Source organism: Kogia breviceps, chromosome 7 (assembly GCF_026419965.1).
Source record: "Kogia breviceps isolate mKogBre1 chromosome 7, mKogBre1 haplotype 1, whole genome shotgun sequence".
Classification (NCBI taxonomy): Eukaryota; Metazoa; Chordata; class Mammalia; order Artiodactyla; family Physeteridae; genus Kogia; species Kogia breviceps.
Genome location: NC_081316.1, coordinates 107185768 through 107207266, shown reverse-complemented (window position 1 = coordinate 107207266; position 21499 = coordinate 107185768). Strand labels below are relative to the sequence as shown.

At 43.3% G+C, this 21499-nt stretch overlaps 1 protein-coding gene across 1 annotated transcript in view; it reads right to left on the bottom strand.

Annotated features, from left to right (window-relative positions):
- Nucleotides 1-2174: 2174 nt before the first annotated feature.
- The window catches only part of KMT2A (lysine methyltransferase 2A), a 75323-nt gene continuing 55998 nt past the window's right edge, over nucleotides 2175-21499 (bottom strand). Inside the window, exons 28-37 of the mRNA XM_067039024.1 lie at nucleotides 17150-21395; nucleotides 16392-16472; nucleotides 15183-15247; nucleotides 13919-14089; nucleotides 12923-12997; nucleotides 7738-7912; nucleotides 7469-7576; nucleotides 6505-6588; nucleotides 5958-6087; nucleotides 2175-5367 (exon numbers count right to left, since the gene is read on the bottom strand). Of these exons, the coding sequence (XP_066895125.1) occupies nucleotides 5092-5367; nucleotides 5958-6087; nucleotides 6505-6588; nucleotides 7469-7576; nucleotides 7738-7912; nucleotides 12923-12997; nucleotides 13919-14089; nucleotides 15183-15247; nucleotides 16392-16472; nucleotides 17150-21395 (5411 nt within the window). The 3' untranslated portion in view covers nucleotides 2175-5091. The remainder of the gene's footprint in view (nucleotides 5368-5957; nucleotides 6088-6504; nucleotides 6589-7468; nucleotides 7577-7737; nucleotides 7913-12922; nucleotides 12998-13918; nucleotides 14090-15182; nucleotides 15248-16391; nucleotides 16473-17149; nucleotides 21396-21499) is intronic.

Sequence of the window (21499 nt, the reverse complement as noted above, 5' to 3'; positions counted from 1 at the left end):
TTAAGGTGGAATGGAGCAAAGAGGGTACTGCCCAGGCTCTCCCTGAAAGGCTTTCGTTTTATTATATTCATAGACTGGGAGGAATTCATTAGAAGCCAACGCTTGACCACCCGTGGATGAAGAAGGGGGATACGTATGAAGTAAAGGAACTATTCCTTTGTCCTCTCGACCCCTTCCTCATATCCAGAGTTCATTAGGTCCTGAATATACATCACTGATGAATAAGGGAAGAAAATATGGTTAAGAGAGACAGTGTAGAGCGGGGCCTGAAGGAAGGCGGTGGGGAGTGATTTCATGATTCCACCTTAAAAGGAAGGACTGCGGAAGGGACTTTGTAATCAGGTCACAGGCCACGCCCCTCCCATTTGTCCACCTCAGCCAAAGCCAAAATAAAGTTCAACCATGTGCAGCAATAAACTTGACATGTTTATTAATTAAACTATCACTTAAATAAAAAAAAGTGCATAGAAAATAAACATGTTTAAAAACTCCTTTTTTTTTACAACTATGTACACTTTTTACTTTTACATTCAGTCTTTCGTAGACAGCTTTCAGCATTATTATTTTTTGAACTATTAAAAGTATTTTCCTTCATCCCTGTCACAGGGAGTTAACACTGATGGACTTTAGACACATTTTTTTCCTTTTTTTTTCTCTTTTTCTCTAACCAGAAGCTTGGAAGAACACAAGGAAAAAAAAAACGAAAGATCTGTTACACATGATAAAGTTGTCAAGAAATGTCTTATTTCTAGAAAAGAAGCTTGTCATCTGTTGAGCTTTTGAAACAATTATTCAACTACCTGTATTTACTAAAGAGACTGTTAAAAGTTCAATAAAAGAAACACCACAAGTCTATTTTCTTGGTTGAAAGACAGAACTAGAGTACCTCGGAACAAGATACCAGGAAAGCACAGAACACAATTTTCCCCTAAATGCAGGTGGTAACCCCAACATTCATAACCAAAAATAGAGAAACAAGGAGGACAGGTACTGACTGGCAACATTCACAGGCAGAAAAAATCCAGGTGACACCATTTCTGCATTTCTCTCTGATCCCAGGAATGGACTGTCCTGCCATCCCCTTACGATGGGTTCCCCCCGCATTTGGGGGGATCAGAGGAGCGCCAGACTGACATTTTCCTGCCACTACTAGCAACTGTAACACAATCCTTATCTATAGTGTTAAGAGAATTAAAAGCCATGGACTGAACTAGGCTTTGTTACATGGTGCATTACTATATTAGTTCCTATATATATCATATTTATATTTATTTGAAAACCAAAACAAAAAAGTTGCAAGTTTTCAGAGTGTGAGACTTGACTGGTATTCATGATTCGGCACAAAACCATCTGCTAGATAACCTTGTATTGCTTTAAAATGAAGGAAATGAAACATAAAATTACACCCAGCCCTTTGCAATGACCCGCTTTTCCTTAAAAAAAAAAAAAAAAAAAACCAAAAAAACCACAACTTGATTTCTATTTTAAAAAATCCCAAATCAAACTTAACATCTGACAAGGTTTTGACCTTTAGTATTTTCAGATATTTGATTGAATGACAGTCCTTTAGAAAGATACATTCATTAAAAGGTTTTTTTTTTTGTTGTTTTTTTGTTGTTGCTTTTTTTTTTTTTTTTTTTTTTTTTTTTTTTTAAATCAAGGGAGCTGCATGGTGCTCACGGCATTGGCCAGGGGTTTGACAGAGGCAAGCGGGGTGGTGGAGTGGATCCCGGCAAAGGAGTCTGGTTGAAAACTTATATGTAGCTGCCAGGGCTTCCCCCTTGATTCTTGTCATTGGTCTAAAAACAGGAGGGGCCGGGCTGGAGGTGGCGGATGGTAATGGAGGGAGCCAAGGGACCAAGTTCCGGCCAAAGGGTCAGCGCCATGCAGCTATTCTGGTTACACAGTTGTCACTGGCCACCAGGAAATGCAGCCACAACAGGTTCTAGCAGCAAAGCTGTGAGCTGGCTCTGTCACTGAGAACTGACCAGGTTTGCAGCTGTCACTCCTTAGGGATTTGGGATGCCCCTTAGGGGATTCTTGGGAATGACCCACCACAGTTCCTCAGTCTGCACTTTTGTGCGGAGATTCCCTTGGTCACTTTCAAAACAAACTCGGAGGTGTTTTGGAGATAGCTATGCCATTTTTTTTTTTTTTTTTTTTTTTTTTTTTTTGCCTTCTTTCCCTCTTGTAGGGAAACCTTAGCTTATTCCCCAAGTTGCTGGCAGGTACGCTGAATTTTGGCAATGGACTCAAGGCTGAGCTCTAAGAGGAATTCCTCATTTCCGTGGTTGACAGGGAGTGGAAAGGCAAGGCAAACCATCTGCAGCTGGCAGGAGGAGAGCTGGGGGTTCCTCCCCTGGCTTCAGGGTTTGGGACTGGTAGAAAGAGCTGAGGAGGGGCTCACAGTACAGCACGGCCTAGCAGGGCAGTAACTAGGTCTATTTAGCTGAGTTTCCCCCACCCCCGACTGGCCTTTGGGTCTTTCTCAAGGTGAATTCATGACCCATCAGTGCATTAATCATTTCAGTAACAAATGCAGCTTAAGGTATTTTTCTTTAAAAAAAATAGGAATAAAAGGATTTACAAAAAAACCTCACACAGTGCAATAATAAAGGAAACCAGACACTAGTGGAACCCCTCGGGCCACTGTATCTTGTTCACGGGCAAAAGGAGGAAGGGAGGTGAGGTCTGGGTAGAGTGCTTTTCCCCAGTCCCCTGCTGGCACTTCTCCATGATGACAGGGAGTCTCTGCCTTCCTGGCCACAGTGCTGGGCTCCCTGCATGACAGTGAAAACAGTGACAATGTTCCAGCAGAGCCACCAAAGTTCTTAATTAAGGTCACGGAAGAACAGGGAGCCCAGGATGGAAGGCACAGCAGAGCCACGAGTCCCGGGGCAGAGAGCGCTGGGCTGAGTCGTATTGCTTCGCTAGACTTCCTTCCGTAGGAATGGGCTTCTCGAGGCGAGAAAAGGGGCCTCGCCCTCCACTGGACTACGCTGCTCTGAAACCTTGTAGCTGACAGAGGCAGAGGAGAATCTGCTTTATCGTGAGTGGTCAGACTGTGCTTCAGTTTCAACGGGCTGCCCCAAAAGAGGGCACAGGGGGATCCGGGGGGTCTTTGCAGGCGTGAGGACTTGGCAGGCAGAGGGGGAGGGAACGAGGTGACCTATGAGGCAGATGGTGACAGAAAATGTCAGGTTGCCATTCAGCTTGGTTGCTAACACTGAAGGAGGAAAGACGAGGGAAGTGTAGGTTCCCACCTCCCAGCACTGAGCTGTGCCAGAAAGGAGACAGGGCAGGAAAGAAGAGGAGAAACTGCTGTGTCGAGATCCTACCGCAGCCTTTTCAGGAGCTTCGATTTGGGAAGGAGGGGAATGGCCCGATGGAGCTGGGGGGACCTTCCTTTGCCATTTATTGTCAAAGAGCAAACCCAGGAAACGTTTATGTCAACAGGGCACAAACAAGCTACACATTAAACAACAAAAAGTACACCTTCCAGGGGGAAGTTGGGCAGGAAAAACCAGACTTTGTGTGTTCAGCTGAATATTTTCTCTAACTTCATCCTATGAAAATAAAAAATTATTAAAAACCGATCTTCTTTTAAATTAGGATAATACCGCGGTTTAAAAAATAGCCTTGTCATAAGTGCTTCTCCCTATGAAGTGCTTCTCATAGAAAAATATACAAAATATATTTACATTTATAAAACCTTAAATAGTAAACTGTAAACAGAACAGAGTAAAATCCAATGACTTAATTTAACAGGTTCAGGACACTGTCTTGGGGAAAGGAAGAGAAGAAACATTTGATGCTGTTTTGACCACATCCTAGGGAGTAATCAGGGCAGTAGTGTCATTTAATTTACTTTATCCATAGATTTTGTGCAGGTGGCAGAGTTCCCTCGATACAAGGTGGTCTAGTCCCCAAGTTTTGGGCCTTGAAATCTGATTAGTGTTCTGCCTTCAACTGGACACTGACCATTTAAAAATTAAGTCTTCCTATGTTTTAACAAGGGGAAAATAAAGTTATCACGTCCTAAGAATGGGGCCCAGGGTGACACTCTGGTTGTTGCATGATTCAACTCCTATTTAAATAATCTTCCTCTTCTAAAAAATCATGCTACATATATTTCTTTAAAACTCTCAGTGGCGTTTTATGAAAACGTCTCCAAATTCTGTCTGGTTATGGCCAATGGCTCCTGTCCACTTCCCCACTGGGAGTGCTTACAGGCTCAGGGAACGTTTTGTAGGCACATCCTGTGCCCAACAGGGAGTGTCCTCGAGCAGGGAGTCACTCTCCCCTACCACCCAGAGAGCACGGGAAAGCAGTGGGGATGCAGAACGGGGGGGGGGGGGGGGGGGGATGGGGACGAGAGAAGTGGAGTGAAGAGAAGGAATGAGAGGGAAGCCGCTCCTATTGTCTAGGAAGGTGACTGACTGAGATAAGGCTCATGGGGGTGACACTCCCACTTACAGCCCACAGGCTCAACGTTTGGTAATGAACTGGCACAACCCCAAGACAGCCTTTGACACCAAAGGTGCTAAGAAATCCTGTCTCCCAACCAGAAGGGAACTCTCAAGTGGGAGCATAGTAGGGAAAACCACCAGACTGTCTTTGTTCAACACACGGCTACAGGCTGGGCCCGGCTGGCAAACTGTCAGGTACCCAACCAACCCCGCCCGCACCAGGGCTGTGCCTGACCCCTTGCTTACAGTGCTCTGGAAAGGCCAAGGCAAGGATGGCAACTTCTCTCTGAGGAGGTGCTCAGGCCTGATCTCCCAACATAACTAACCCTCTATAGGCTCCTTCCAGGCTAGTCTGCTAGGGACCCGTTTCCCACTTTTTAACGGCAATCACAGGGGCCCCAGCAGAAAGCTGATCGCGGATCTTTTCTTCGAGACCTCATCTCTCTCCAGGACTATGATCACATGTATAATGTGAATATGGGACCTAAGGGAGCCCAGCCATCACGGAGGCCCCTCGACTGTGCCCACTCAATCCTGGAACTCCTGGCTGCTGGCAAAGGCCTTCGGCACTGTTTTGGAGGCCCTGGGTCCTAGTGCTCCAACAGTGGGGAGAAGAGCAGCTTTAGTTTAGGAACTTCCGGCATTTCTTGGCACCACAGTTGCAGGGTAGCTTGTTGCTGGCATCCTCAATGGGGAACTTATAGTCGTAAGTGAGTTCCTCCCCTCGGTAGATTTTGCGCATGGCAAAGATGACAATGTGCTTCTGCCCGTCGATATTGATAACTCGAGAGTAGCAGTTAGGCTCACATGAGTGATTGATGAAGCGGGCAGCGTTTCCATGCATGGTGGCATCTACCACCTCGGAGTCATCGATCCGGAACATGTAGCAACCGATGCCCTACAGGAAGGAGAGCGGAGAAGAACCTGTTATTTATTACAGCGCAGGCTTGACAACATTTCCCAACCTTTTTCTGATGTGACCTTAGCCACTGATGAACAGGTTCTTCTGGTAAAATTTCTGGATTTCTCCCATCTTTCAGGATGCTTCCATGACAAATTCCTAGATTACAGGCACTAGACTAGAGGTTTCTTAATGTCTCCACAGGCAAGAGAAACCTAAAACTTGTGTCACTATGTGTTGTTGTTGTTATTTTTTTAGCTGCACCGAGCAGCTTGCAGGATCTTAGTTTCCCGACCAGGGATTGAACCCAGGCCCCTGCAGTGAAAGTCGAGTCCTAACCACCAGGGAATTCCCGTCACTGTGTGCTTGTGATCCTGGGATCCATTCAGACAAACCTTCAAAGAGTATCTTTGTGTGCTAATCCTGAGAGTGGACTGGGTCCACCACAAATTCAAAGATGTTAAAATGTAAAAAAAAAAAAAGTCTAATTAAAATATACTAATTCTTCTGCGATCTAGGGATCATCTTTATAGTTGATGGCCCCTTTCTATAACGAAAGAACTGGAGAATGAAAGTGTGGAACTCACCTTGCTGTCATAGTACTTCTCTCGCTTGTCAGTCTGGATGGAACGGATGACATTGCCAGCGTACTCAATCACCATCTCACCTGCATCGATGTTTCTCTTACAAAAAAGACCCCGGCCATGGATGGGAGACCTAGGACATAAAGATGGAAAAGACATCAGCCACAGATTTTGCAAATAAGGTTCAATGTGTGAATACATGAATAAATGAATAAAACCTCCTGGTCTATTAGCTCCCCAGGAGAGACAGAGACTTGGAAAGAATATGGACCCACCTGAGTTGAGTATATTAATCACTCTAACAAACAGCCAAGGATTAAAGATTTCTCCGTTCCAAAGCCCACCAGAAGTAGCAATACTTTAAAGCTTACTGTGTTAAATTCCTCGTTCAACTCAAGGAGTTGCAGGATCCCAGGACATCAGGTTCAATTAGTAATATCGATAAAAACCTCACTTACTGAATGAAGGAGGTCACTCCAGCATTTGATCCACTTTGATTTTGGAAAACTTCATTAGTTCTCTATAATTCTTTCTACAATTTTAGCCATACCTGTAGACACCAACTGCCTCCTTAGAAGTCTTTTTTAAGTGCCGGAAACGCATGGGCATTGGCAGATCCATACTAGTTGCCCTCCTAAAGAGAGACGGTTTGTTATTAATGAATTCTCTTCAGGAAATCATCAGTTTTGAGTCTTGGATCAAAGATTCCTAGAGCGTATGACTACACTATTCTGTGTGTTCAATCCCAAGCATAACAAATGCCTTATAAAATTAGGCCTAAAATATAGTATGTTATTTATGAAGTCTGTGGTGGTACATGCAAAGCTGACAGAGTATACTACAGCTACAGAAAATAAAATATACATCTTATAGTTATTTGAATTTCTCCTCTATAACACATTCCTCCTCTCTCTTTGCCAGCCAGCTACTGTTACTTCAACACAAACTCTATTTCAGTCTTCTTAAATGTTATTTGGGAAATTGTGATTTAAGCAAAACTGCAACAGAGGGAAGCAAAGAGTATTTCTTATTTTATTTTATTTAAAATTTTTTTATTGACGTACAGTTGATTTACAATGTTGTGTTAGTTTCTGGTGTATAGCAAAGTGATTCAGTTATACATATACTCTTTTTCACATTGTTTTTCCTTTACGGTTTATTACAGGATATTGAATATGGTTCCCTGTGCTATATAGTAGCACCTTGTTGTTTACCTATTTTATATACAGTAGTTTGTACCTATTAATCCCAAACTCATAATTTATCCCTATCACCTTTCCCCTTTGGTAACCAAAGTTTGCTTTCTGTGTCTGTGAGGCTGTTTCTGTTTTGTAAATAAGTTCATTTGTGTCATATTTTTGATTCCACATATAAGTGACATCATATGGTATTTGTCTTTCTCTGACTCACTTCACTTAGTATGATAATCTCTAGGTCCTTCCATGTTGCTGCAAATGGCATTATTCCATTCACAAAGAGTATTTCTTATGACCGCTCTACTACTCCAGACTTACCGAGCTGACTTCAGCTGTACCTCCTCCTCTTCCTCATCATTGGGGTTGTATTCAGGAGGCTGCCGGTGTTTAGAAGCCAGGAAGTTAAACATGTCAAATGCTGACTTCCTGGAGCCAAAAGATAAAATACACTTAGAGAAATACTTTGATAGAACCAGTGAAGGACAATGTTAACACTGGAAATCTCAAAGGTTAAGTGGGAAAATAATTATATCATTAGATCATAAAATCAAGACCTCAAACTGCGTATGGAAAGGAAGAGCACTTGCCTCAGGTGGACTTCAGCCCTGGCCGAGCCGTGAGGGTTCAGTGGAGGTTCATTGGCCTCCTCTGGTTTGTGGAAACGGAATTTGTAATTCCGACAGTGCTTGGCACCAGACAGTTGCTCAATCAGGAACACAACTGCATCGTGGAGAATCCCCAGCATCCTCAAACCGTTCACACCTGCGGGATCAAAGGCACCAGCGTAGTGAGGAGCCCAGCCAACAAGAAGCCGCATACAACCACAGAAATGCCTAAGCTAGGGAATCACTCTGCCAGAGGCTGCTCAAGGGTGAATTATACTAAAGGCAAGCTAGAAATTAACATTAGACCACCATCAAAACGATGTGGATACAGAGCCATCAATATGGAAAACACTCATGATAGATAGATTAAGTGAAAAAAGCATGCCACCAAACTATGGACTATTTTCTATGTTCTTTATGTACACAGAAATGCTGTATGTGTTATTTCATTTCACGGCATAATGACCACACCAAGCAGGAAATGCTAGCTTCATCTCAAGGTAAGGAAACCTAGGCTCACACCCAAGGTCACATAGCTACTGTGACAGGATTTGAACCTTGGTCTGTATAACTCTAACTATGATCCCATTTCTGTTTACAGGTAATGGAGTAATAAGCTCACATGCACTCAGGCACCACACTAAAATTTATAAGGAATGTTAGTGAACCCCTAACAGCACTCTCTTCCGTGCTGTTACAGTGAGCGTATGGAGAAATACACTCAATAGCCACTTTGTTTTACTCAGTCTTATTCCATTAATGAGCATTTCTTATTTCTTTTTATTTAAAAAAGAAACATTTATGTAAGTCTGCTGGCATAGATGGTGAAAGGCTTTCTAAAATGATTGGCTTCAGGACTTCCCTGGTGATGCAGTAGTTAAGACTCTGCACTCCCAATGCAGGGGGCCCGGGTTCAATCCCTGGTCAGGGAACTAGATTCAACAGGCATGCCACAACTGAAGGTTTACATGCCACAACTAAGGAGCCCATGTGCTGTGACTAAGACCCGGCGCAACCAAATAAATAAATATTTTAAAAATCATAATAATAAAATAAAATGATTGGCTTCTTTCCTTAAAGGATGGGACATAGTAATAATCACCATACCTCTTTTTAACACTAGCAAATAGCCAGTTAAATAGTATATCATTTACAATTATTGTTTTTGGTATTAATAGATACCAAAATAATAATGGCATCTATTGTGGACAAGATATTATTTCATAGGCATAACTGTGTTAGGATCACACATGCAATTCCAACAGACACACAGTTTGTGTTATAAAGCATATTTATAGAGATGTAACCCCAGTGTAATCTGGGGGCCATATGCTATGTCTGGAAGGATATCTGTGTTTAAATGTTAACAATTACTTCTAGGAGGTGGGACCCCGTCCACCAATTTGTTATTGTGGTGATTAGCTTCTCCAAATTTTAAAATTCTACATCTTGTATAATTTTTTAAGAGGGGAAAGTTATTATCAGGTGCCTAACGTCCACTTCACTTACGAGAATCTCTAAGGGATATAATTTGGTTTTAGTGGCAAAGCAGAAAGTTAAGTCTCCAGAAAAGCAACATTCTTATGATCACAATCGTTGTTCCGATTAGAACTCAACCTACAAAAGTATAGAACACAAGTCGACAATATAAGAGCTTGAAGTCATATAAGACAATGGTAAACATTCGTTTTTTTTTTATACAACACTGATTTTCCCTAAGAATTTCTTCCTAGGAGTTTTAGATTGCAGTGGATTCCTAGGCAGAAAAAGCCATTAAAAAAACATACTTAAGTGTATTTTCACAAAATTCATTTTAATGTTTAGGCTGAGTGTTCAACTCTAGTGTTCAACCTTCACTGGAGGGCTTACAATGAGATTGGACACTGTGTCAATAATGGGAAAAGAAAGATGAGTTACACATGGCCCCTGTTCTCAAGGAGCCCTTGGCAGAGGGAGGCAGATATGAACACAAACCTCGCAATGTGAAAGCAACCAGATAAAGGTGTAGTATAAAGTACTACAACAGGGAACAATCTATTCTCGTGTGGGCCATTCACTTTTTCATCCAACAAATATTTACTGAGCACCTACTGTATCTCCTGCATTCTTTCCATCTCTCCACTGTGCCAGACAGAATCTTGGGAAAACAAAGGTGAACAAGACAGGAAGGTACTGAGACAGAAAGGTCTCAGATTTATTTTTTTATAATAAACTTATTTATTTATTTTTGGCTGAGTTGGGTCTTTGCTGCTGTGCGTGGGCTTCTCATTGTGGTGGCATCTCTTGTTGCAAAGCACGGGCTCTAGGCACATGGGCTTCAGTAGTTGTGGCTCACGGGCTCTAGTGCACAGGCTAAGTAGTTGTGGCACATGGGCTCAGTAGTTGTGGCATGTGGGCTCCGTAGTTGTGGCATGTGGGCTCAGTAGTTGTGGCCTGCGGGCTCTAGAGCGCAGGATCAGCAGTTGTGGTGCACAGGCTTAGTTGCTCTGCGGCATGTGGGATCTTCCCAGACCAGGGCTCAAACCCGTGTCCCCTGCGTTGGCAGGCGGATTCTTAACCACTGCGCCACCAGGGAAGCCCAGGTCTCAGCTTTAATGTCACCAGAACCCTTGGACCCTTACCTAATACCATATATAAAAATTAACTCAAAATGGGTCAAGGACCTAAACGTAAGACCTAAAACTATAAAACTCTTAGAAGAAAACATAGGACAAAATCTTCATGACACTGAATTTAACAATGATTTCTTGGACATGACATCAAAGGCACAGGTAACAAAAGAAAAATGAGACAAACTGGACTTCATGATGATTAAAAAATTTTGTGCATCGAAAGATACTATTAAAAAAAGCTAGCATTCAGTGATTTCTCTGAATTCTACCTCAAATCCCTTCAGTCAGGATAATGATCTTAATTTGGCATATTAGGGTACTTAAATAAATCATGTCAGATTCATTACTTTATTTTTATTTTTTTATTTTTGGCTGCACCGCACGGCTTGTGGGATCTTAGTTCCCCGACAAGGGACTGAACCTGGGCCCTCGGCAGTAAGAACACGGAGTCCTAACCACTGGACGGCCAGGGAATTCCCAGGCTCATTATTTTAATTAATCCTCACAACAAATTTTGAAGGTTGCATTAATATTCCCACTTAAGGAGATTAAGCCTTGAAGAAGTAAATTAGCTTGCACCTGAAATAATACTGATAGCAAAAGGGCAGAAATGGGACTTGAACTCAGTTTCTGTTTCCAGAGTTCATGGTTTCTAACCACCATTCCATGTGGCAGCAAAAGACATGGATAAATGAAAGCAATCTTTGTGCCGTTGGCAAAAAGGGCTGAGCTACTCAATTTGAGACTGAGAACACTGAGCTCAGGATGCTGGTTTCCTCCAGGAGCAGAATCTTACACATATTATCAGTAATCATTTCAGAGGGACTCCTGGGAGAGGCCATGTACAAATTTAATTATAGTTCACCCAATGACTGCCACAGTTGGACAGAGCAGGACCTATGAACCATATTTTCCTGCCCCCAAAATATCTCCCTCACCAATCTAAAAAAAACCAAAAAACAAAAAAGACACTATCCAGAGTAAAAAAGGAGGCAGCCCACAGAATAGGAGAAAATATTTGCAAATCATATATCTGATAAGGGATTAATATCCAGAATACACGGAACTTTTAAAACTCAACAACAAAAAAACAAACAACCTGATGAAAATATAGACAAAGGACTCTGAATAAACATTTCTCTAAAGAAGATATATAAATGGCCAATAACCACATGAAAAGATGCTGGACATCTCAAGTCATTAGGGAAATGTACAGAAAACAGTAAGTACTGGTGAGGATGCAGAGAAATCGGAATTCTTGTGTACCATTGGTGGGAACGTAAAATGGTACAGCCACTGTAGAAAACAGTATGGTGGTTTCTCAAAAAATTAAAAATAGCCTCACCATATGATCCAGTAATTTACTTCCGGGTATATACCCAAAAGAATTGAAAGCAAAGTCTTAAAGAGATCTCTGTACACCCATGTTCACAGCAGAATTATTCAAAACAACAAAAATTTGGAAGCAATCCAAGTGCCCACAGATGGATCAACTGATAAAGTAAATGTGATACATACGTACAATGGAATATTATTCAGCCTGAAAAAAGGAAGTAAGTTCTTCAACATGCTACAGCAAGGATGCACCTTGAGGACATTATGCGGAGTGTACTAAGCCAGTCACAAGAGGACAAACACTGTATGATTCCACTTATATGAGGTACTTAAAATAGTTAAAAATCAGACAGATAGAATAATGGTGGTTACCAGAAGCTGGGGGAAGAGGAGAAAGGGGAGTCATTGTTTAATGGATATAGAGTTTCAGTTTTACAAGATGAAAAGTTATGGGGATGGATGGTGGTGACGGCTGCACAACAAGGTGGATGTATTTACCACCACTGAACTGTATACTTAAAAATAATTAAGATGAGACATGGGGATGTATGTATATGTATAGCTGAGTCACTTTGTTATAGAGCAGAAACTAACACACCATTGTAAAGCAATTATACTCCAATAAAGATGTTAAAAAAAATTTAAAAATAATTAAGACTAACTTAAAAAAAAAGGTAACTTTTATGTTATGTGTATTTTACCACAATAAAAAATATTCATCTGTAAAAGAAAAAAACGAATGAAGTACTGAGATAATGTTACAGTAGAGAGAAATCTTGAAAGCATCATGTTAAATGAAACAAGCCAGTCACAAAAGGCCACGTATTATATGATTCATTTCTGTAGGAAATGTACAGAACAGGTACATCCAGAGAGACAGAGAGTAGATTAGTGGCTGCCAGGGGCTGGGGCTGAGGAATGACTGCTAATGGGTATGGGGCTTCTTTTAGGGATGATGAAAATGTTCTGCAATTACACAGTAGCGACGGTTTACACAACTCTGTGAATACACGAAGAGCCATCGATTTGTATGCTTTAAATGGGTAAACTGTGTAGTATAAGGTTTATATCTCAATAAAGCTGTGGAAAATGATTTTTTTTAAAAAAAAGAAGGTTGATTTTTTTTTTTTTTTTTTTTTGGTGAAATCAACCCTGTAGCTTAGACCCACAAGTTACCAGAGGATACTGAGACAGGAGTAAAATGACCGCTGCAGCATTACCTGCAAATGAAAGCTGCTTTAGGCGGGCGTTTGACCGAGCCTCCTGGACTTTGTCTGTCAATGACTTCCAGGCATCTGTGAAGAAATAAGATAATTCAGTCAAACATCTCTTAACGCCAATGATGTGAAAAGATCCCCTGCTAGAACAGCTTTTTGTCGTTTTCTTAGTTTAAATCAGTTCAGTGAATAAGAAAGCAGCTGCGGGAAGTTGCCCCACCCAACAGTGCTCCTTTCTGTTACAAAGGATGCAGAAGCGGTGAGGAGGTTCCCACCTTCTGAAAATGACCCCTGCATCCTCAAAGCACTCACTTCCCCTGAGGGTAGTCCAGGGCCCAAACCTGAATGTGTGCTATTAACCCTACTCCCTGTACTGCTAACCAAAATACCAGCACTAATGGTTAACCAGGACTGGGGGAAGGAGATCACAACCTCTCAGTTCCTTACAATTAAGGGGTGTAACTAGAAAACCTTTACAATCCCTTCCAGCTCTAACCTAAGAGTCTACGATCTCTTCCTAGCTGTTGGATTTTTCCCTACACTCCACACTCAATACATCTTATGCAGAATGTATACACTCAAACTAGTTATTTTTTTGTTCTCCTTACATATCTTTTTTTTTTTTTTTTTTTCAGTCACCCAGGCCAGAATCTTCAGAGGCATCTTTGAGTCCTCTCTCTCTACCCTCTATATCCAAGCAGTCATGAATGTGTCTGTTCTTCTCTCCTTTCCTTTCTTCTCCTACTGGAAGTGGGCTTTATTACATGACATCTCTACTGCAGCAATACTCTCACTAGTGGCCTCTTGCCTTCTAGTGTCTCCAATTCAATCTATCTCATACGGAGCTACTCCACATGAGATAGATAAATACACAGAGATGTATGTGTATAGATAAATACACATACATTTATGTGTATTATGTACCACATAAATGGTACTACTGCAGGCTTAGCTGAGCAGAGCCTGTGCTGTCGGGCTGGCCTAATTTAATCCACTCACCTTCGATACTTTCCGCACAGATCTGAAAGCCATCGTCACTTGAAATTTCAAAAACAAGTCCTTTTTTGGGCTTTTTCTCAGCAATGCTTTCCTTCCGCTTCTGTTCTTGCTGGAGCCAAAGCATCAGTGGAGAGCTGAAATTACTTTCTTCTTCTTCCGCTGTTTTAGGTTCTGTGAGGGAGAAAACAAATAAGGGCCAAAGTGGATGCCACAGCAAACACTTACTGAGGACTTTATGCACGTTATCTCCAAGCCTAACAACATTACACAGCTGGTTTTATTACTCCCATTTACAGATAACAAACCTGAGGTTCAAAGAGGTAGAGCAGCTTGCCTGAGGTTATAGCTAGGAAGTGACCAAAACTAGAAATTTTTTTTTTTTAATGTGAAGTTATGCTGTCTCTCTGGTAGTTTCTGGTATGACAATCTGACAGTTTTTCAATAAGTAATTGCCCTCAACAGAGTCAAAGCTAAAAAATAACAATGGTTAACATGTTTGAAACACTACATATGAGGCACTCTTCTAGAACTTCCTGTATTAACTCAGATAAGCCTCACAACAATCCAATGAGGTAGGTGAGAAATGATCTAAATTTTAAAGGTGAGAAAACTGAGGCAGAGAGAGGTTAAGCAGCCCATGTTGATACAGCTAAGTAAGCGGTAAAGCTGGGATTTCAACCTTTCTGACTGCAGAGTCTGTACTCTCAGCCACCACCCCTCACACTGCCTTCTTACAGAGAGATGTATCAATCCTCTCCAGGAATCAGCAAATCAGCAGAATGTGATTGCATCCCAAATCGTATGGCTAAGCATTTTCTCTGCCTGGTTTTCTTCTGGGAATCCCCTCAACGGAAAAGGACAAAGTCTTATATCCAGAGTTCTGTAGTCTTGAAGTGACTAGTTTGTTTACTGATGAAATTCATCAGCACAGAAGTGCTATGGAGATGTACCTGGAGTCATAAACTAAACCTGGCTATATTAAATAAAAATGGTTCTTGGTCTTCACTAGTGACAACTAAAGGATGAAGGCAGCTTATTGTGAGCTATTTCAGTCACACTGCTGTTACAGCAAACAGAGCAGAAGAGTATTTACAGGTTTTAGTTTTGTGTCCTTTGGCCAATCACTTAACATCTTTAGCGCTTTGACTTTTTTTTTTTTAATCTAGAAAATCAGTTGGTAGAGAAGGTGACTTTTACAGTACTTCTGGCTTTGAAATTCTGATTCTAACCCGTTACCCATCTAACCTGTTACCCACCCACATACCTGAACTTTCTTGTTCATCTGCTGGATTCTGTGTTGTCTGAACCTCAGGAAGAACAGCCACTTGCCTGCATGAAAAGAAAACCAAATGTGAGATGTAACACCAGCTAGTTCTTCAATTCAAAGATAAAAACTGTCCACAATCTACCATACAGCTGTATCAGTTATACAAAACAACCACTAGACATGAACCACAGGATGCTTTGTGAACAACCCGTTGAATGAACACACCACCACACTACTGTACAATACATAACATCAACTATCTTTTGTGAGATTCTCTCCCAAACATTTGACATGAAGTTTCTGCGTTTGGAGTTGTAGACTGTGTCCTTAAAATTCTTCTCATACCCTTAACTGTTAGAAAAAAATAAAAGAACGCTTGTTAGAAGCAGTTCTGGAGTTCCTTAAGTGAGTTAGCTGGTTTAATTAAAAACAAAAGCAGCCTGCATAATGAACCAGTAAACCATACCTATTTTCACTTTTTACAATTAAATAAATCCTGCAAACAATCCAGATGCAGATCAAGAGGGAACTAGTTAAATAAATTACTGTAGGTCTACACAACAGAACTGGAGGTGGCCATTAAAAAAAGAAGTGGCAGGGCTTCTCTGGTGGCGCAGTGGTTGAGAGTCCACCTGCCGATGCAGGGGACGCGGGTTTGTGCCCCGGTCCAGGAAGATCCCACATGCCGCGGGGCGGCTGGGCCCGTGAGCCATGGCCGCTGAGCCTGTGCGTCCGGAGCCTGCTCTCCGCAACGGGAAAGGCCACAGCAGTGAGAGGCCCGCGTACCACAAAAAAAAAGAAATGTGCACAACACAATAGCTGAAAAAAAATAAGTATAGAACAGTATGTAAGGCATTATTTTATGTAAAAAAGGTATATACGTATTCAAATGTACACCATGCATATCTGTATGCACAGAAATGTTGGTATGAATGAAAACAAATTACGAGCAATGATTACCTCTAGGCAATAAATTGGAAACAGGGTAGGCAGGAAGAACATGGAACCATTACCCATTATTTAATTAATTCTGTGGTTTTTTTTTTTTTTTTTTTTTTTTTTCCTTTACAAGCATGTATTAATTCCATTAAAAAAACTTTGGCAAAAAAAAAAAAAAAAAATCAACACAAATCAGGAAAGACTATTTTCTAAGTGAGGTGGACAGAACTGAGTGCTTCATCTCAGGGAACTAAGTTTTACACTTACCCTGCAGGCTGCCCACACTCTTTCTGTGGTGACTGTTCCACGTTAGCTATACCCTGCTGCTCAGCCTCTGCTCCTGGAGTCCTGGAACAGAATCATTTGTATCTTTTCAAGAAAAACAACAGTAAATATGTACCCAACATGGAGGTCAGTCTAAAGAAACGACTCTAACAGGATCTGATAAAATTTATGGGCCGAGAAAACTAACCTGTGATACGGGTTAGACAGTGGTTACCTTGAGGGGGTACTAAGAAGGGCACCAGGAGGCTTCTGGAACACTAGAAATATTTTATGTTATGATCTAAATGGCAGCTACATGGATGCATACCTAGGTAAAAATTCACTTTGTGTACTTTATGTATATTTGAATGATAATGTTTCAGAAAAGGACACCATGAGGATCTACAACAGGTGGTTTTGCCCTCCAGACAGGAATAATCATCCCTTAGTATCCTAACTAAGCCTCAGCAAAAAAGAAACAGGAGCAAACAGCAGCACTGTTCTAAATCAGAGCAAGGAGCAATTAAAGACGTGGTTCTATCCAAGGGATCAACTGCCCACGGATGGAACTAAATTTTACTCTATAAATCACCACTGTGAGGAAAAAAAAAAAAAAAAAAAAAATCAAAGTCAAAGCCCAGAAAACCCAAGTAATGCAACGTGGGCAGAGGTGTGTCCCTCCCAGAAGACCACTTCAACAGCCTCTAATCCAGAGCATGAAACCCCTCAGACCCAGCAGAGTCAAGGTCTGCATCTCTCACCCTGTGACTGAGGTCAGGGGTGTCGTGTTGGCTTCTTGGTCTGGAATGTGTGCTTCAGAAGAACTGGTCCGCGAGTGGGAAACTTTGTGCTTCTTGCCACTCCCTTTGTCCAAGGGCAGCTGAATCCGTTTGATTTTTGGTTTGGGTTTCATGGGCCCTGGCACTGAGGGACTTGCTGACTGCTGTCCAGAGGACGGAGAGCCCCCAGGAGAAGTGGAGCTGGCTTGCATAGCTGAGGATAAAGCCTTATTCTGCTCCAGCCCCATGCTATTAGGAGCATCTACTGCCTGGGTAAAGTTGGAGCCCTGGGTCCCTGGAGCAGAATCAAGATCCCGCTGGGAAGAGAGAATCCCAGTTTTGCTGGCGAGGAGCTGGTTCACATGCTGGAGCTGATAGTGTTCTTCTGCTTCCCCTGAAGGCGAAGCAGCTGTTATGCCTGCAGCCTGAGTCGAGGGGAGCACACAGATGCTAGATGCTGCCGTCATTGCAGCAGTAGAGGGAGTCTGTGACGTCCCCAGTTGTGGAAACATTCCTGAACTTGGCGGTAAAGCCACAGGCTGGTCTTGAATCCCCAGGCTCTGCTGGCTGGCTTTGATTAAAAGATTGCTTATGGAGCCAATATCCGGGCTACCAAGCAACCTCGGGTTGGTTAACGCGACATGTCCTGGAACGGACGCACTACTCGTAGGGGCGGTTGTAGTTTGCATGGATACAACGTTCAAGACGGAGGAACCGGAGGCCAAGCCAGACACAGGCCCTGATGTGAGGTGGCCGGTATCCTGGCTTATGGTGGCTGCACCCGCCGCCGGGGCAGCAGTTCCTCCCACATTCTGCGGTAACAGGGGCGCCTGTTCAAAATACATGATGCCAGACTTAGACCTTTTTATGATGTTGGGGACAGTTCGGTGAGATGAAGTATTCAGTGACCCCAAGTCTAACAGATTGGGATGATTTGGAAGCTGGGAGGGTGTGAAGTTAATCAACGTCATGTTGGAAACCACGTCAGAAGGGGCGATGTTTGAAGGGGTACTAGAGGGAGCAAGTTTTTTATTCTTTCGGGTCTGTAGGCGGGATATGGGTCTTTTCTTGAGTCCAGAGGATGGAGTGGCTACTGTGGTACTGAGATCTGTCCTCTGGCTGGCTTCTGAAACCAAAAGCTGGGGATCTGGAGGAGGCTGCACCCCGATAAGTAGGCCTGAAGGAGGACTGCTGATGTTTGGTGGGAAGCTACTCTGAGTAGCTGCAGGGAAGGAATGTAAGTGCTGGTGATGAGGCATGGGGAGCAACCCTTTGCTAGCAGGAGGGAATAAAGACTGGGAAGTCGGCAGGCTTGGACTGAGTCCTGTGGTTAGGGTGAGACCACTTCCCATGGGCCCCAATACTGACGTATTTGTCTCCATCACACTGGGTGCAGAACTAACAGAAGAGGTCAGCTGGATTTTTTGGGTCACTCCATTCGGAAGAGTCTGGAGAACATAAAGTGGCTGCATGTTCTGGTTAACAACAATGAGTTTCTCGGTGGCTGGTTTCAGGTGGGGCGGGGTGGTCTGGACAGCGGCATTAGAAATCTGAGACGGGCCAGGGCTATCGGTAGAGTTGGGTACGTATTTCTGGTTCTGGATAGGAACGGTAGGGGAAACAGGTACCTGAAGGCCAGGGGTGCTACTATTTCTAGTTAGATCCTGATTGTTGCCATGACCTTGCTCCACCGAACCACAAGGAGGGCTGGAGATGTGGTCGGCATCCATGTGACCTTGGATAAAGTGGTCAGGAGTCATGTGGCCTTCAGGGCTGGGATCTACTCCTGGACTCAGCAGTGAGGAGTCACCTTCAGAGGAGGCCACAGATTTTTCTGGGATGGTTCCTCTCTTCTCTCCTGAGTCTGAGATTACAGCTAGCCTACTGGGGTTCTGGCTCGGGACAGTGGGACTCCGGGTGGTCAGGACAGAGAGGTCTGATGGCAGCTCTAGTGGCAACTCAAACTGCTCCTCTGCTGAGATGGAGGAAGAGACACTGCTGTCCACGGCTTCCGATGTCGGCAACTGCTGAGAAAACACTTCGAAAAGACCCATGTCTTTTTCCCGATTACTATCAAGACCCAAACCTTCACCAAGATTCAGGAGTTCCGACGAAGAGGACTCTGGGCTCTCACCCAAAGCCTGCATGGATGGAGTATTCTTTAGTACAAAGTCCATAATATCTGAGGGCAGGATGTTCCCACAGTCATCACTGTTGTTATTATCTGAATCCGATTTCAGGAGCTCAGTATTATAGGTGTCCAGTAAGTTTTTGTCGGAGGGGGTGCTTGTGTGGACCCTGCGGCTTGACTCCAATGAGCTGAGCTGAGCTTCCAAGGAATCCTGTCCCTGTGTTTTCACTCTGCTCACAGAGTGGCAGTTATCCATCTTTGGCTCATTTTTGTGGCCAACAGAGCTCTTAATGACATGCTCTTTTTCACCAGTGTCTTCAGGCCGATCCATCTTCAAGTTCTCTGTTCCGTTTTCTTTACTGTTTCTTTTTGGAACCTGGCTGCTTTTCCTCGTCGTGGCTGTGACGCTAGCATCGCTCTCTGTCCCATCGTCAACACCATCCAACTGTGAGATTTTTGGAAGATCACATTGCTCCTCCTCCCGAAATAAATTATGGGGTGTCAGCCGTTCCTCTCCACCTGAAGAAATCACTGTCCTAGTGAAATTGTAATAGTATAAATCGTCTTCGTCAGAAGTGCTCAAGTCATCAGCCCCGTCCACCTGTCCTTCAGCGGATCTCTTGCCTCGCTTCTTCCCGGTTGAGCTGCTGTAAAACGGAATGTCTTCTTCGCCATAGGACCTTACTCCATAGAGTGGGGTGAGCCCAAAGAACATGTTAGAACGTGCCCGGGCACTGCGACGGGGATATCTCCTCTTGAAAGAGCCATCCTCCTGAGGTTTGGGGCCATCTGGAAGCATTAGGTTTCTGTCCTGAACTGGAAGATTCTGATAGTTATTATTTTGAGAATCCTGGGATGAGGTATTATTGGGGCTTGCTTGGGCGACTGGACCATCTCCTGGACCTTCGGAAGTGGAAACTGGTTCTGTTGGAGACGCCGACTCTATCTGCAAAGGGGAAAGAGGACTACTTTCTTTTAGGGTATTCTTGGACTGACTCTCACCCTCCATTTTTAGAGGTGTCAGTGTTACTTTGACTGTGCGTTTCCGGGGTGTCTGTAATTCCTTGGCAGACCCTTCTACTTGCATGGAGGGAGCTTTGGGGACTCCTGGAATAGAATGGACTTTGTCCCCAATCTTATCAGAGGAAACATTATTACATGGTCGTTGCCCCATGAACTCAGGAGGCAAAACTTCATCAACAAACTCTGGCTTTAGGTTTCCTTCCTCACCAGTTGCCACCTGACCAGGTTCCAAAAAAGATTTACTGCAATGCTTTTCTTTGAACATTTCTTTACAAGATTTTTTCCCTTTCTGTCTCCTGTCTCTGGAGCTGGATCCCACATGTTCGTTGATAATGGATGATCTGTTGCTCACTCCAGATTGCTTCAAGGTTTTGACTTCAGTATCTTCATCGGGAAGGGAGTTTGCTGACTGGTTGGAATCTGTCTGTTGGTCTCGATCATTCCTCTGCCCTCTCAAATGGAGTGGCGGGAACGGGAGGGCCTCTTTAGAAGAAAACGGCACTGAAGACAGTTCAGCAAAAGTGCCCGTTTTACTAACATTTAATTCTCCAGCTGTTGCATTATGAACCTGTGGGGCCAGTTTCGGAAGGCCAGGGTAAGCCACATTATGCGCCGATCCCTCTGAGTTCTTGGAACTTGGCATTTTGGTCTTCTCTCCCTTCGAAGAGGAGCTCTTGGATGTTGAGTCTGAAGCACTGGAATGCTTCACTTCTGAAGATGAAGAGCCATCGAAGTGACTGGTTTTAGTGCCCATAGTAACTACTGTCCTTTGCAGATGTGAAGAGGTGGGAGTGTTCTGCCCTAAATTAGTGTTAGAATTCAGCGGCCCTAAGACATGATCAACCGCTTTGGCACTTGACTCGAGATCTGCAGCGGTCCCTACGGTGGCGACTGAGGAAACACCGTTCCTGGAGTAAGTGCTCCCAGTTCTCACTGGAGACATTATCCGGAGTTTAGACCGCTGGGGTGACAAGGAAGAAGTACTGTGACGCCTGGAGCCAATGCTTCGAAGTCCAGAGGAGAGTAAAGGGTCACCCACTGTGACTATCTCATGAGTGGTTGGGGTAGGGCTTCCTAAACGAGAGAGAAAGTAATAAAGACCATTACAGAGATCGGACACATGTGCTGTACCACTGGTTTCAATGACTTGGCTAGGTACGTTTACAGCTAACAGAAAA